The following is a 15,841-nucleotide window of genomic DNA, read 5'->3' as shown; positions in this document are numbered from 1 at the left end:
CAGCCAGAGAGGAATCCCTGGAATCTTTTTCGGCTGACCTGGCTCTGAAAAGTAATGGTGACATTGTCCTAGTAGCAGACCCGACTCCTAGATGCTTAATAGTAAATTTCAGTCCCTGCATCATGTGTAAGAATAGTCTGTGGCCCTTCTGGTGCCTCAAAGAAACTAAAAATGAAAAAGAAAAACACATTCAACAGTGACTGTATGCCCTTCACAGTTTCCATAAAATACGCAATAATTTAAGCATTCTAAAATAATTAGACTGATATAGATTAGTTGCAGTTTACAGCAGAGTGGAGCGGTGAGTTTAACTCAGCAGCAGTGATAGGGTTAACATACCCATATGGTGTACCAAGAGGTTTGGTCCAATGCTGCTGTGGGCCAACAGGAGAGCGAAGGCTGGGTGGGGAAAGAACAGAAGGGAGAGGACAGCGGGGCATACACTCTCCCAACACCTGCACCTGGTCACTTGAATCTCACTCAGTCACCTCCAAACTCACTTTTACGGATCAGCGGACCAACATCTCGATCACATCACGGTGATGGTTGTTGCCATCCAGGTTTAAACTTTTTTCTCTCTTTTTTTTTTTTTTTGGAAAGAGTGGAAAAGGCGTTAAAGGATTAGTTGTTTCCCCCTCCTCCTTCTCCTCCTCCTTTTTAAAAAAAAAATATGTTGAGTGAATGCCTTTGGTCAATGGCGACCGATTAGCCTTCGGTTTTTCCTCAGAAGAGGAATTAGCAAACCTATCGGATTGTTTTATGCCTGCGCAGAGCTGCTGACAGAGATTTTCCAGCTCAGCTCCGAGGCGCAAAACGCGAGGAGTGCAGCGGTAACATCCCGCAAGTTTGGGATCTGAAAGGCACGGCGGCTTTCCCGAAAGCCCGGTATCAAAGGTAGGACATTTAACTTCTCTCTGGTTTAACTTTTAACTCAGGTTTGGTTACTCTGTAGCGTGGTCTGGATGGCAGATGACTGGAGTGCACGCATTTGTAGCCCACGGCTCCTATTTCTGGATGTTGAGTTCACAGGTAAGCGCGCACTCCTCCCGAAAAAAGAACAAGGTTATAGAAATCCTGTAATTATTATTATTTTTCTTTAAATGGAAACCATATAATAACACAGCAGAACTTTAATCTCTACTGCTGATCCCACCCAAGCACAGAAAACCAGCAGGAGTGCCGCCACTTGTACAAATACCACGAAAATCAGGCCATCTCGAACATGTAGTCCCTCGGGCTCAATATAATGGTTTAGTAACACCCACTAATTGCATTTGTAACGATATTTTTAAGGCATTTCAAGTAGACTCACCCTTTAATTATTTTTTCCATTTTCATCTAAATATTGGTAGGTTAAATGTAGCCTTCAGAGTCAGCAGGTCATAGACATTATGTATTCAAATTAGGGTCAAATATGTTTTCTAATTATTTGTCAGTATCAGTTTATTATTAATATTTTGTATGTCATGTTTTTATTTATAAAGTCATAATGTTAATGTTGCATGGGCTGACTACAAAAAAAAAATCTCACACCTTTGTATTTTCATTGGTCTCTACCTCATTTCAAATATCTCACGGTGCATGACGGGTTATTAGCAAGTAATATACGAGGTTTGATAAAAGCGAATAGGAATCAAGCTCCCATGGTGCGTAAATATAGCAATTGTGTGAATATGCCAAGAAGACTGTGAGGTATTCCCAGCAGCTTCTGTTTTAAATTTCTAAATTCTTACCATGTCAGTCATTTCAGTTTCATCAGCTTTTTTATGGCAGCATATTTTTTTGTATTATGTGTGTCAGATAAATGAGTGGCTCATTGTGAAAAAAAAAAAAAACCTTTTGTGAAATCCCACCCCATTTTTGACCATGAATAACTCATTTCCAGGCTTGTACCATGTGCACTGGAGGCCTTGGCTACACGGATGTCATAAGGAGGGAGTGAAAAAGCCCGAGGGATAGCTTATAGCCCGAGCAAGGCACACCTTCAGGGAGACAATTTAATGGATGTTATGGACTCAGCTTTTAGTATTCATAATTTATATGGGATCCTCTCAAAGCAAAGTGCAGATGCATAATAAATGTCTGAGTTAAGGTCTAACAGTTAGGCTACGTTTCAACACCCCTAAACTGTCAGAAATTGTTTCAGCCAGGACTACCTGTGTCTTTGAACTGTCATATATTTCACTTCTCAGCTCCTGAAAGTACACTGACATGCTTTGTTGAAAAGACTGAGGGAAAACCAGAGGGACTCATTGATGGGCATCTTCATCATCTTTTTTTAATACAGTTTTCTAAAAGAAACATGGGCAAAATTTATGCAAAACAAACTGTAATGTGTACAAGATGAAGACCACAAGGCATTAGTCTTCTTTTTTTTTTTTTTGACTTTTTCCAACTGACTGTATACTTACAAGTATTATTATACAGTCTTGACACATAACTCACTACGCTTACACTTTAAATAAATAATAGGCCTGTCATATTTTCCAGCGCAGGTGCGAAGATTTGGACGTTGTTCTCTCCTGCCAAACGAGACGTCTTGCCTTGGAAGGCTGCAGGCCAAACTTCTGATCAGAGAGATCAGAGAAAGTGAGAGAGACTAGCTTGCCTGTCCTCCCTTCTTTCTTTTTATGTCTCCCATTTCTCATGGGGCACTCTATAATAATAGTTCATTCGTCTTTCTTCTTTTCGTCCAGATTTAGATCTCTGTGGGCTACCTGCGTGACTGTTACCATGACAGCATCTGGAGCCCAGCTCCTCCTTTTGGCCCTCTGTGTTTGCAGAAGCTTGGGCGTGCAGCAGTCTGCTCCTCGGGTTCGCCTCTCCTTTAAAGGTGAGTTCGTTCAGATTAACTAGAACTCTTCTGTCAGCGGGGATTATCGTAATAGTTTATTGTACTTTTTTGGTTTCTCCCGCAAAGCCACTCGCTTGCGCAAAAACTCACCCATACGCCCACGCGCGCATCCGAACTAGCGGTTCTATTTCCGTTTCATGCATATGTAAAGAACGTATTTCCTGCCACACGTCAAACTGTGCAACGCTGAAAACAAAAGGTGGATATTACGTGTGGATACTGGTAGTGCCCTTCAACAATTTGTCCCCACACCCTGAAATCCACACGCACTACAGTGTGGCCTGTCAGTTCTTTGTTTTTTGACGTCTGACGGTCTGACACAAGAAGGAAACAGCTGAAATTTGATCATGACCTTTTTGAAAGCCAGAGTAGATTTGAGATGGGGCAGATAGTGTTTTCTTTGAAGCTTTTTTTCGCAGGTGTTTGGGATTTTCCCGTGTTGTCTGTTCCCTGTCGTCATTAACTATAATAGCAGAGATTCGTGTTACAAATATGTGGAAGACACCTTTGATCCAAACAATGTCGGATGATTACAGGTATTTTCTGCATCCCTATCATGTTGTCACTTAAACTCGCAGAAAGACACACAAACACACACATGCGGGCATCACACCTGAACTTGGTGTAAGTGAGAATTAGAGGTGTGAGTGAGATTTATAACGTTCCCGAGCGCTTTCATGTGGAATTGAGTCAGGACCTTCTGTTTGCAGGTCAGGTCTAGGCAGTGCTGACATGCTTGCTTCATTATGTTCTTCTAGTGCAGCGATTTAATGGGAAACATTTATGATTTGGTACAATTTCAAGAAAAGCCACCTGAGGCAGATTAGAGGTGAACTAATCACGGGATCTGTGCTTTATAGCCAGTGCTGTTTTGAATTCAGCTGATTTTGTAACACCAAAGACACGCTGTTGACAGCTCTTGCATACGGAGACACTTTCCATTTGGGGCTCGAGAAAGTAATTGCTGTGCATTTTTGCGTGACTTTTAACGCTAATCCCCTTTTGGTAAACAGCTTATACATACCAGTGAGTTTTTGCAGCAGTTTGAACAAAGTAGAAGTCTGACCAGTTGCGCAAGCTCGGTCTTGAACTTGATCGTGTTCCTCTCAGAAAAAGGAATTCACATCTGTCAGGAGCTGTCCTTGACAATTTCACTTTCAGGAGGATGTTTGTAGGAGCTGAAAGGTGAACGCTAGATTGTTCGTAAGAGTACGTTCGCAGACTTAAGTCACCCTTCCCCCTAATACCAAACAAAAAAAGGAAAAGAAAAAAGTTGGATTTACTCTGCAATTCTTTTCTGCGACTCCAAGGATTTATTGTTCATTGTTTGTGACAGCGAGTCTCTTTGTTCCCTTGAGGCGCCTGTGGAGGAGGTTTTTGAGGAGGCTGGAGGACATGTGACTCTTCTGAACGAATGAGCCGGGCTGAGTGACACTCTGGGGGTACAGGAGGCCTGGAGAGGAAAGGAACACTACACTGACTTCCCTGCTGCTGGGAAGTTGTATCAGTCATAAGCGCCGAAATGGGAATAACTGTAAATCATTTGAATTAGTGTTGCTAGAGAGCAGAATCGGCAGTGTAACTGAAGCCATGTTTTAGAATCTTATGCCCTCGCAGTGCTGTCAGCAGTTAGCTCATACTCGAGAGACGTCTGGGACTACAGTAAATGGCAGCAGTCATTAGTGCCTTAGTGACAATATGTTGTCAAGCTGTAACACGAGAGCTCATAGTGGCCCAGCTGTGGCTTCATACTTGAATTGTGTGTCCTTCCCAGTGTTTCCCTGTCAGTGTCAGAATGTTGTCAGGGGGTAAGTGTTTGCTGAATGTTTACCAGATGATGGCAGTACATTGTTTGCTATTTTTGGAGAATGGAGACATGTATAGGGGTGTGGTGTTTCTACATTTAGCCTGTTCAGTGAATCCACTATGACCCAGTGATGTGGCGCTTGTCCAGAAGCTTGTTATCCTGTGTTTACCTCTTGGGAACAGAACCAGACCTCGTCCCACCTCTGAGACTCCATCCCATGTTGCCCGGAGATCCGATTGCATAGCTTATTTTTGTTGCACCTTGACTGCATCCTGTTAACACGGGCCTCAAAAGGAAAATGGAAGGTGCTTTGATGTATATAGAGATTGTGCTTCCTCTTGATTCCCTGTAAGCCCACTTCTAAGGGTCTCTGTGAACATTTGTCAATATATAATCCTGCTGTCTTGACCATGAGTGCGCCATGTCACAGTGTGCACATATGGTGGTCAGAATTTTGCACATGCCACAGATGTATGAGCGAGTCTTACTTTGTATGTGTTTAAACTAGTTGTTAGATGAAAGAATGGAAACTTTCAGAAGTAAAGTCCTCCACAGTAGAGTCCATTTGTCTTGCAGCAGATGAAAATAGCCTAATCGGGGTTTTCAGGAGAACAAAAAAGGGGGAAACATTTTTCACTGCATGTCTTAACAGGTTACGCTCTGCTGAACACAAATCTGATCTTAAGAATTAGCCGTGAGTTCCACTGACCGTGTTTCCTAAGGGACTCGCTTTTTCGTCTAACTCCACAGGGCACGCGGTGCCTTAAACTCAATCAGACAGCCAGGACGCATAAAATATTAAGATCTTAAAAGCGAAAATGTTTCCTAAAATGCTCTAAGTTGAGTTATATTTAATCTGTGACACACATTTTCCTGCACACAAGTGAGAAGTATGCTGTTTAAGGGACCATAAGTTCATCCAAGTCTGTAATGAAACATGGTAAAAGCATAAAAGGAATAATATGACTGGATTTTCTCCACATGACGCTGGTTTTTCCGAGTGGCGAAGTTGTAATTATTTTTTAACAAACTGGCAACACTTTCCAAACAGAACTGATGGACACAAGAGCGGCACGACCCTTCAGCTTCACCTTCAATACCAGCGATTACCGTGTACTTCTGATGGATCAGGACCAGGGACGTCTGTACTTGGGCAGCCGGGAGTACCTGGTGGCTCTGGACATGCACAATGTTAACAAGGAGCCACTCATAGTGTGTATAAATTCCTTTCTTCCTAAATCCGCTCTGCCATTTGGTATGTGGTATTTAGTCTCAGAGTGCATTGATCCTTAATAATTCACTGTTTGGGGCTATTTGTGCTTTTGGAACAACAGATCCACTGGCCAGCATCTGCTAAGAGAAAGGGAGAATGTCAGATGACAGGAAAGGGAAAACAGGTAGCGTCAAGTATTTATATCCTGTTCTTTCAAAAAAGTTGGAGGCTCCTGCTTTCAAGATACAGTGTTTGGATTCCATTTGTCTTACTCTCCTTTGTCAGGGTGAATGTGCCAACTTTGTGCGGTTGATAGAGCCGTGGAACCGCACCCACCTCTACACTTGTGGAACAGGAGCGTACCAACCCATCTGCACATTCATCAACAGAGGCTGGAGGGCAGAGGTGAACAAGACGATTACCGTTCCCTTAGAGGCATTTACAGCAAAACCCCTCCAGCTTTGTCCTCGCTAAATATTTCACAGCTACAACCCGGGGCGCTGATTTGTTTATGATTTCCCATGCTCCCTTGTGATGTCTTAGCGGTCTATTTTCATGCATACTGACTATCTAATCTGCCTCTGCAGGACTACCTGTTTAGGCTGGTCCCTGGGTATGTGGATTCGGGGAAGGGAAAATGTTCCTATGATCCCAAACAGGAGAATGTTGCAGTTTTGATCAGTAAGACATGACTGATTTATAGCCAGAAAAAAACCCCACTAAATTCCTTCTCAAACTCCTTAAGCTACTGTTTTACCACCCTGTTTTTTTACTGTCCCACCTGTGCAGATGGTAATCTATATGCAGGGGTACATATCGACTTCATGAGTACAGATGCTGCTGTGTTTAGGACCATGGGAGGAAGAACGGCAATCAGGACAGAGCAGTATGACTCCAGATGGCTCAACGGTGAGTAAGTGTGGGTCTGAGTAGGTAAATATTACTGATTACAGGTTATTGCTCCGTTCATTTTTTTGACAACCACTTGCCTCAATCCTCTCTCTGCTTATCTGTTTTTATCCTCCAGAGCCTGTGTTTATTCGAATCCAGCAGATCCCTGACAGTGCAGAAAAGAATGACGACAAACTGTACTTCTTTTTCCGAGAGAAGAGTCTAGACTCCAGCGGCGGGGCGAGTCCCACTGTTTTAGCCAGGGTGGGAAGAGTGTGTCTGGTAAGCCAAAGCACACTGCGCAAGTTGTGAAACTATAAGCAGCTCACCTTTTTAATATAAAATGCATTGACCTAATTTCTTTCCTGTCTAGAATGACGAAGGAGGACAGAAGTCCCTGGTGAACCGCTGGACGACGTTCCTGAAGGCTCGTCTTATCTGTTCGGTGATAGGAGAAGACGGGGTGGAGACACGATTTGACGAACTACGTAAAGTCATAATAAAATAAGCACTGTGTTTAAACTGGTTGCATTATAACTTGCCTATAGCGTTATTGATTTGCATGTCATTCTTTTAATAGGGGATGTGTTTATACAGCCAACGCAGGATGAACGAAACCCTATGGTGTACGCTCTCTTCACTACAGCAGGGTGAGACATATTTGGAGACTCGGCCAATGAATTCCCTTCTCATTCAATCTCATTAACTCAGTTTTTATTTTCACACATTTTTGTGGACATAACTTAATTTCATGGGTAGGGTGCAAGCTGTCTCCTACCTCTACTTATTACCTTAATTGTCTGTTTGTGCTCAAGCTCTGTGTTCAAGGGATCAGCAGTCTGTGTTTACTCGATGGCTGATATCCGCAACGTATTCAACGGACCGTTTGCCCACAAACATGGCCATAATTATCAATGGACAGAGTACACTGGCAAGATTCCCTACCCAAGGCCTGGAACGGTAGGTTTCTGTCACGTAATGTCCAAAATGACACAATGGAATAAAACCCAGATGCTGAAATTTAAATCAAAAGGAAGTCACCAGATGATGCACACGAAATCTCCCCTCCTTTTTTTTTTTCCACCCAGTGTCCGGGAGGAACCTTCACTCCTGGTATCCGATCCTCAAAGAACTTTTCAGATGAGGCTGTGAATTTCATCAGAGCCCATCCCCTCATGTTTCATTCAGTTTATCCTATCCATCGCCGCCCCCTGGTGGTGAGAACTGGTGTGGACTATAGGTACACTGCCCTGGTGGTGGATCAGGTGGATGCTGTTGATGGGCGCTATGAAGTGCTCTTCCTGGGGACAGGTGAGACAACTTCAGGGACGATTGCACATGCTCGGTTGAAGTTGATTTCTTTCTTTTTTTTCATGCAAATGTTGTTTTTGATCATAATTCATTCATACTTCTAGATCGAGGCACTGTGCAAAAGGTAATAGTTTTGCCTAAGGACCCAACGAGCATGGAGGAGTTGACACTAGAGGAAGTGGAGGTTTTTCGGGTATGTCTAAATGTGTGGTCCTAAAAAGTACACAGTGCAGTGTGTTCTAAGAAAAGGGGTCATTTATTTTTACATTTTTCTTTTTTTAATACATTTTTAGACCAGAGCACCAGTCAAGACTATGAAAATATCATCTAAAAGAGTAAGACAAATCTAACCTGGTCATATACATTTCTTTGCATGTATTAAAACAAATGCCCCACAGACACTTGCTGAGTTTTTTGTTTGTTTTTTTTGCTTGTGTTGCCACAGCAACAGCTGTACGTGTCATCAGACGCAGGGCTGACCCAAGTGTCGCTTCACCGCTGCGGGGTGTACGGCAGGGCCTGCTCTGACTGCTGTCTGGCTCGGGACCCCTACTGTGCCTGGGATGGAGAGAGTTGCTCTGCTTTCACGCCATCAACCAAAAGGTTAGGGACGTCTCATAAACCTCGATACTATAAAGTAAGGATGTGACAATATAACGTCAAATTTCAATGAATTTGAATTCTGTCTCAGGAGAAGCAGAAGACAGGACGTTAAACACGGCGACCCGCTGAGGCAGTGCAGAGGCTTTAACGCCAAAGGTGTGGCAATTTTATGTGTTTTTAAAATGATGTAAACTTCAAAATGTAGCATTTTTTTAACTTTATTTTTTTTTACCATCTAAATGTCCAGTTGAGAAACGTCTGAGAGAGACAGTGCAGTTTGGAGTAGAGGGCAGCAGCACCTTCTTGGAGTGTCAGCCTCGTTCTCCCCAGGCCACAGTAAAGTGGCTCTTCCAGAGAGAAGGAAAGAGGAAAGTGGTGAGGAAGAGCAATCTTTTTTTCTTTTTCCTTTTTTTTTTTAAGATGCAAAAGGAATCACTTCACTTTTTGGTAACTATCTTTATTGCTTTTATTGCTGAGAGTTTATTTTTTTCCAGTAAGTATCGAGGTTTGTGATCACTGGAAACAAAGAAAAAAAGTCCCTTCTTCCAGCTTAGAAATAGCCACACAATGCTGTAAGCAACAGCAGACCCTGTGTATATAAAGCAAAATAATTTTACATATTAAAATAAGAACACGTGCATTTTGCTACCTTTTATATAAGAGGCTGTTTCTGTGTTTCCACAGGACAATTATTTGCCCTATTATTTAAAATTATTATTTAAACTTGTTCCCTTTCTTTGACTTATCTGCTGTTTCACCCTTTTTCCTTCAGCTCAACCGTGCCGGAGGGGTTGTTAAGACCAACCACGGCATCCTTCTGAAGTCTCTCAACCAAACAGACGCTGGGCTCTACCACTGCCTCGCCACTGAAAACAACTTTAAACACACGGTGACCCGCATTGCGCTGCGCATCCTTGACCGAGACATCGTTTTAGCTCTCACCGCTCAAGACGAGGACGAAGAGCCAAAAACCCATCAGACACGGCCATACTCGCAGTCCTCCCTCGCCTCTACACCATTCCCGCCTGAGATTAGACTGATCAACCAGTACTGTCAGTCCTACTGGGAACAAATCAGTCCCAAACAGCAGCAGCAGCGTAAGCGCACCAGCCGCAGGCACACAGAAAGCCAGGACCAAGGGCTCGGCTAGGAGACGGGACCAACACTGTCCGGCACTGGCCTGTATAGACTTTATGGTGGACTTTCATTTGACACATCTTTGGGTGTCACTTCTATTCATTGGGCAGGCGATGCTGTCTTTCTGTCCTTAACGTGTATTGGTGGTTTTGCAAACGCCAGCCCAGTAAATACATATGAAATATATTTTACACTACTGATGACCACATTCTAAGTTGTAGCATACATTTCTATTCTCCAAAACACAGCTGTATTACCAATGTGGTTAAAAAAATGAATGAATAACAGACTGCACATTGGAGTTGATCACATATTTCACACACACTTTGGTGTTGATTTGGACAAAGGCTGACTGTGATGTAAAGTATATGTAAGATATAGCTAATGGGCTCCAACACGCAAAAACACAAGTATGTTCTCTTTTAAGTATCTTGAAACAGAAATGTAATATATTGATTGTGAATATAATATATAAGGTCGTGATGCAGTCATTGGATTGCTCTTGCATAACGATGACAAGAATGCATATTTTGCATGCGTACTGTTGTTGTTTGTTGCAAGTTGTACATTTAACTGTTCTGTTTTCTGGTGTGTTACGATGTTTGTAAGGTGTATTGTTTTATGTTAAGCTAATTCCATTGGATTTTGTCATACAATGACTCCCTTACTGTCCTGTGCATTAGTGACCTACAGTATGTGAGTATTGAGGCTATGTATAGCGTACAGTGTTCTTCCAGTCATGCACTTTGTAGGTGGTGGTATTTGAGGGAACTGGGGATTTTTGCACAGACGTTTGAGAATATGATACAGGAACCTACTTTTTTTTATGTATAGTATGTTATAAAATGGGAACGAAACTGGCTCAGATTTAGTATTGTTGGTGTTCTGTCATAAGCTGTAGTCACAGGTTGGTTTTTGGGTTTGTGTCTTTTTTAAATGGCTCTTTAAGCATATTTTCCACTCGGAGCCGCTTTTCACCTCTGCTATGTGTTGTGATGCTGATGAATCCTACACTGGAAGTGTTAGAAAAAAATATAAGCATTTCAGAATTCTCATCAATTTGTTCCTTTCGATCTTTCATATTGAAATATTTCTTTCATTTTATTTCATTTTTTTACGAATCCCCTACAAACAGTACTTTATCACATATCCAAGCTATACTCCAGTTTGCAGTTAACAAATCTGTAACAGATCATCGCATGTAACAGTGTAACAGTTCATGGGGTTAAAACAAACATCAGAACTCAAGCAAGTGGAAAATTCACAAAAAACAAGAACAGCTAGATCAGTCATCCCATTCATCGTCATCATCATCGTCATCCCCACCGTCATCTTCACTTTCATCTGAAAGACAGAACAAATATAAAGTGTTTGTAGCTCTGATGGTTTAACTCATGCATGCATACACTCACGCACCACTTTATTAGGTACACCTAGCTCGCACTGGTTTGGACCCCCTTTTTCCTTCAGAACTGCTTTAGTTTTTCAGCAAGTTACTGGAAAGATTTCACAGAGATTTTGATCCATATTTGCATGATAGCATCATACAGTTCCTGCAGATTTGTCAGCTTCACATCCATGATGCAAATCTCCTGTTCCATCACATTACAAAGGTGAGCTATTGGAATGAGATCAGAGCCTGGGAAGTGACACCTAGTGTGGTCTTCTGTTGCTGCAGCTCATCTTCTTCAAGATTGGAGTTTGGATGTGTTCAGAGATGCTCCTACCTTGATTGCAGCTAGTGAGTATTTCTGTTACTGCTGCCTTCCTAACAGCTCAAAGCAGTCTGGCCATTCTCCTCTAACTTTAACGAGACATGTTTGCCCCAGAGGTTTGCTCCTGCTATCCAGCAGTTCATCCAAATAACTTCCTGATATTTTCTTTCTCAGACGATTGTACGTGAACCAGAGATGATTGTGCAGGAAAACATCAGTATATCAGCGGTTTATGCAACACTCTGACCAGCCCATTCGGCACCAACACCAAAACATGTCATATCCGCTTACTTAAATCACCTTTCTTCATTATCCTGATGCTCAGTTTGAGCTTCAGTAGGTGGTCTTGCCTACATCTACATGCCTAAATGTACTGATTTAGTGCTATGAGATTGGATGATTAGATATTTGCATTAATAAGCAGCTGAACAGGTGTACCTAATAAAGAGACCAGAGTGTATATACAAAGATGTTACCGGTAGTGTAATATTTACCAGAGGAATGGATGACTTTGCTTCTCTTCTGCATGACCATCATGAGAGCACCGACAATGCCTTCACCTGACTCTGCTGATGCAGGTGGAGCTGGATTAGGGTCGTCTGTTACCTGTAATACACGACACCACAGCAGGACAAAATGTAAACGTCAGTACGCTCTACAAATATCTCGGCATGTTGCAGCATGAAAATCAAGACGTTTGACTTATGTAACAGATGTTCTTGAGAAAGCCGAGTTTCTTTACATTTCTCAGTTTTTTCCCGAGTCGGATCTGATCCAGCAAAGCTCCTCTGCTGTCTCCTCCACCAACGGAAGTGGAAGTAGGTCGTGGTGCACCGCCAGATATGGGAGGAGGAGGAGGGAAATCTGAAGAAACTGAAGTTTGGGGAGGTGGCGGTGGTGGTGGTGGAGGAGGAGGAGGTGGGCCCCCTCCCCCTCCTCCTCCTCCTCCTCCTCCTCCTCCACCACCAACCCCTCTGCTGGGTGTAGACGGGACAGGAGGAGGTGGAAAACCTGCGGAGCGCTGGCTTGGTGGTGGAGGAGGAGGAGCGCCGTGGGAAGACATGGGAGGTGGGGCATGAGGAGACCTTGAAGATGGAGGAGGTGGAGCATGTGATGGCGGGGGTGGCGGAGGGCCGCTTCGGCTTGATGGAGGAGGGGGTGGTAAAGATCCACGAGAAGGAGGTGGCTGGGGAGGCGGGCCTGCTCGCTGTGAATGACCTGGAATGGGAGGCAGGGGGCCAGAACGGCCTCGCTGGGGTGGAGGGGTTGGAGCAGAGGGGCTAGAGCCTGGTAGCGGAGGGAGGGGCCCCTGTCTGCCAGGTGGAGGAGGTGGAGGTCCTGTAGCTACAATTGAGTGGAAGAAGGTATAAACATATATTACAACTCATCCACGGTTTAACAACGAGATCAGCCTGTTTGGAACAGTGAGATAGTTAACTGAGTCAAAAACGAGGCAGTGAGAGTCTAACCTGATCTGTTCACCTCCCTTTTGACTGCCTCCATCCCTCCTGACTGTTCAATTACATTATAGATGAGCTGAGAGGTTCTTTCATCCCTCATTTCAGCTTCACTAATGCCAGCTTGAGACAGCAGCCGCATCAGGTCAGGGTCCAGGTTGTTAGGGTCCCACCCCACATGACTTACATGCCTGACGGAAGGAAAGAAGAAGGAAACAGTTTATTGAAGTTAAATTTAAACAACAAAATATGAACATTGCTCTATAACCTCTGATAAAACTTCATTTTCAGCGAGTCATACACTCACTTAAATCCACTAGGTGCTCCTATGTCTGCTTTGGAGAGCTTGGGGCCTTTTTTCTGCTTCTTCTTCTTGTCCTTCTTTCCTTTGCTCGTCGCAGCAGAGGCAGCAGCAGGTGTAGGCACCGAGCGATAGCGTGAAGACTGGATATCTGGGTTTTGAATGTCCACTGTGGCCATGTGAAAAGAAGGAGGGCCACTAGGTCCTGTTTTTGGAAGACGTCCAGATTAGCACACTGGTTAATATGTTCCTAGTATGTTTCATTTTATGTATCAATAGTAAAAGGTACACAACAAAGACAGCAGTTGCACACCTTTTTCAGGTGGAAGTGGAGGCAGGGAACTTCTGTCTGCAGTGAAAGAAAACAGAAAATTATATGTAGCACTACAGTTTGCCACGTTTACACAGCATACTGTTTTGAAGTTTTTGCCATCTTACCACTAGTGTGCGGGGGGCGCTGTTTCTTATCTGTGAGAGAGGTGAGAGAAACCATTTTGCATAAACCCCACACACAGCCGTTGAAACAAATGAACGACTTGTTATTTCATATATAACCACGTATCAGCCTGGAAGCGATTTTTTTCTAAGAGTACTAGAATAGGGTACTTGATAAAAAAATTTAAAAAAACTTCCTCATTTAGTGTGATTTTAATGTTTGTTTGTTTTTCCCCCACAGTGCTTTCTCAAACATATATATTAATCTCAAACCATCTATACACAAATAAATTGTGAGTAAGTGGTAACCATAATATTTCAAATGTATTCTTTGCTTTCCAATTCTAAAATGAGACATCAAAGCAGTGAAAGGCTGTGGCCTCACTGACCTTGACGGGTGTTTCTTTGGTTGATTTTTTCCTGAACAGCAGTTTGGAATGTGTCTGCTTCCTGCAGATCACAGAAGCTCAGTCCGACCTGGCAGTCCTACAGTGTATAACAAACGCACACAGAATCAGGAATGATGATTTTTGACCTATAGTGATGATTACACCAGAAGTAATTGCACCACATCACATCATAATTACAGCTTTAAGATGAGCTAAAACAAGGGGTGTGCTTACATCAGCAGGAAAGGTATGAAAGAAATGCTTTGGGGCTGAGTACACAATTTGGTTGTAGAGCTCCTGCTCCCAAACCATACTCCCGACCTGTAAAAAGAGTGAATTAATATGTCAGTCTTGTGAGATTAGAAACTTAATCTAAGCTAACTAATACGGGACCCATTATGTAGGGGGTTACCTTTAAATCAAACATCCGTATGAAATAGGAGCGCTGAGGGTTGTCTTTGACGAAACAGGCCACCCCAGTGTGCTGCAAGCTCCACATGGATGAACTGTTAGGTAGAGCCATGAACAGCTGTACGACTGCGGTGGCCATGGACTGAACACATAGACAAGACAGACAATGAAAAGAGCTCAGAGCTGATAGGAAACTTGAGAGCTCTTTATTACAGTTCATATGTAAATTTGCGGCTTTGCAGTGAGAATAAACTTCCTCATCTGCTTTCATTTGTTCAGATAAGGCTTAAAGTTTGTGATGCTCCTAGTTTTTCAATGCAGCCTTCTACGTAATTAAAATGTGTAGCTTGTGCACATCTAGTGTTTTGTTATTATGGCGGGGTCACAACTGTAAACGCCATTGTTTACCTCAGAGGCCAAAAGCAAGAACTGAACAAGGCAACTTCCACTGTCAGACCAAAGCTGAGCATAGTGACTAATTCTGACAGCAGAGGAAGAATTGGTTCAGCCACCATTTCCTGTTACAGCTACCTACTTTTTGATGACCTAATGTCAGCAAATAACGCTTGAATTCACATAAACTCTCAATAGATTTCAAAACATAAAGAGTAAAATAAGACAGGCCTTCAAATGGACCAAAAACAAAGCAACTAAAAGTATTAAGAAAATAATCTGCCAAAAGAGAGTTGAGAAAATGATGGTACAACAATGCTGTGTTAAAAGTATAACAGTCCTCAACCCATTGTTAAACTGTGCATCAATTAGAATGATGTGTACTCCAGTGTACGCCGCCTTCTTTTAAGGTAAACGCTTTTAACGAAAAGGATACAAGTCAAGACAGATAAAGCAGAGCGACATTCTTTCAGTTGGTAATCCCCTCCCGGGTCAGCTAAGAACTTACAGCACACCTTCTGCCCAGCAGCTCCTCCAGCTTGTCATTCTCCTGTGGGCTCAGCAGAAAGCTTTGAGTGCTCTCTGTTTTAGTTTTAGATCCACGACTCATGGTCCTGCGATAAAACCGGTTATCCTAAACTACTGTATGCACAGCATTTGAACAAGCGCCCTTGCAACAGAATACTCTCTATAGTTAGCTCTACAGTCAAGGAAGTTTCTCTTCTCTCTTCTTTGCACACATCAACTCAAAGCCGGAAATGAACGACCACATTTTTTCTTCTCTCGCTCAGACCCAGAGCACAAACGTGTTACTTCCATTTTCAGAAGGAGGAAGTGCAATGTTATATCTCTCCTCCTCAAGTAACGTTCTTTTAGATACGCTGAGTTTATGCGACCTCTTATACAAATTTTTAAAAAAAGAGA

General features: G+C 42.9%; 2 protein-coding genes across 5 annotated transcripts; one reads left to right on the top strand and one right to left on the bottom strand.

Annotated features, from left to right (window-relative positions):
• The first annotated feature begins 293 nt into the window (after positions 1-293).
• On the top strand, positions 294-10,871 carry LOC120719117 (semaphorin-3F-like). Of its 3 annotated transcripts, XM_040008057.1 has the most exons (20): positions 294-560; positions 772-894; positions 2,491-2,589; positions 2,697-2,833; positions 5,713-5,873; positions 5,996-6,058; positions 6,160-6,279; positions 6,462-6,555; positions 6,664-6,783; positions 6,902-7,047; positions 7,139-7,253; positions 7,346-7,415; positions 7,581-7,725; positions 7,854-8,076; positions 8,181-8,269; positions 8,370-8,411; positions 8,522-8,679; positions 8,768-8,835; positions 8,927-9,054; positions 9,452-10,871. In XM_040008057.1, the coding sequence occupies exons 4-20, from the start codon at positions 2,734-2,736 to the stop codon at positions 9,827-9,829; spliced, it is 2,220 nt and encodes a 739-aa protein (XP_039863991.1). In that variant the 5' UTR covers positions 294-560; positions 772-894; positions 2,491-2,589; positions 2,697-2,733; the 3' UTR covers positions 9,830-10,871. The 3 variants fall into 3 exon arrangements, with proteins under 3 accessions (XP_039863991.1, XP_039863992.1, XP_039863990.1); XM_040008058.1 differs by having other exon boundaries at positions 294-894; positions 2,496-2,589; XM_040008056.1 differs by having other exon boundaries at positions 294-894.
• Positions 10,872-10,891: 20 nt separating this feature from the next.
• LOC120719120 (wiskott-Aldrich syndrome protein-like) lies at positions 10,892-15,732 on the bottom strand. Of its 2 annotated transcripts, none has more exons than XM_040008062.1 (11): positions 15,426-15,732; positions 14,526-14,666; positions 14,348-14,434; positions 14,114-14,210; positions 13,728-13,757; positions 13,603-13,638; positions 13,296-13,494; positions 13,001-13,179; positions 12,274-12,875; positions 12,026-12,137; positions 10,892-11,160 (listed from the first exon to the last, which is right to left on the bottom strand). In XM_040008062.1, the coding sequence occupies exons 1-11, from the start codon at positions 15,525-15,527 to the stop codon at positions 11,102-11,104; spliced, it is 1,644 nt and encodes a 547-aa protein (XP_039863996.1). In that variant the 5' UTR covers positions 15,528-15,732; the 3' UTR covers positions 10,892-11,101. The 2 variants fall into 2 exon arrangements, with proteins under 2 accessions (XP_039863996.1, XP_039863997.1); XM_040008063.1 differs by having other exon boundaries at positions 15,433-15,544.
• Between the last annotated feature and the right edge of the window lie 109 nt (positions 15,733-15,841).

This window comes from Simochromis diagramma, unplaced genomic scaffold (assembly GCF_900408965.1).
Source record: "Simochromis diagramma unplaced genomic scaffold, fSimDia1.1 OVJJ01000545.1, whole genome shotgun sequence".
Lineage (NCBI taxonomy): Eukaryota > Metazoa > Chordata > Actinopteri > Cichliformes > Cichlidae > Simochromis > Simochromis diagramma.
The sequence above is the reverse complement of the archived record's forward strand: the minus strand, read 5'-3'. Positions and strand labels throughout refer to the sequence as shown.

Bases quoted from the DNA above. Each gene is read 5' to 3' on its own strand.
- LOC120719117 (XM_040008057.1), top strand. From the start codon at position 2,734: ATGACAGCATCTGGAGCCCAGCTCCTCCTTTTGGCCCTCTGTGTTTGC. The intron at 2,834-5,712 runs GTGAGTTCGTTC...CTTTCCAAACAG, and splicing joins GGTTCGCCTCTCCTTTAAAG to AACTGATGGACACAAGAGCG. The intron at 8,270-8,369 runs GTATGTCTAAAT...ATACATTTTTAG, and splicing joins AGGAAGTGGAGGTTTTTCGG to ACCAGAGCACCAGTCAAGAC.
- LOC120719120 (XM_040008062.1), bottom strand. From the start codon at position 15,527: ATGAGTCGTGGATCTAAAACTAAAACAGAGAGCACTCAAAGCTTTCTG. The intron at 14,211-14,347 runs GTAAGCACACCC...TATACACTGTAG, and splicing joins TTCATACCTTTCCTGCTGAT to GACTGCCAGGTCGGACTGAG. The intron at 12,876-13,000 runs GTTAGACTCTCA...ACTCAATTGTAG, and splicing joins AAGGGAGGTGAACAGATCAG to CTACAGGACCTCCACCTCCT.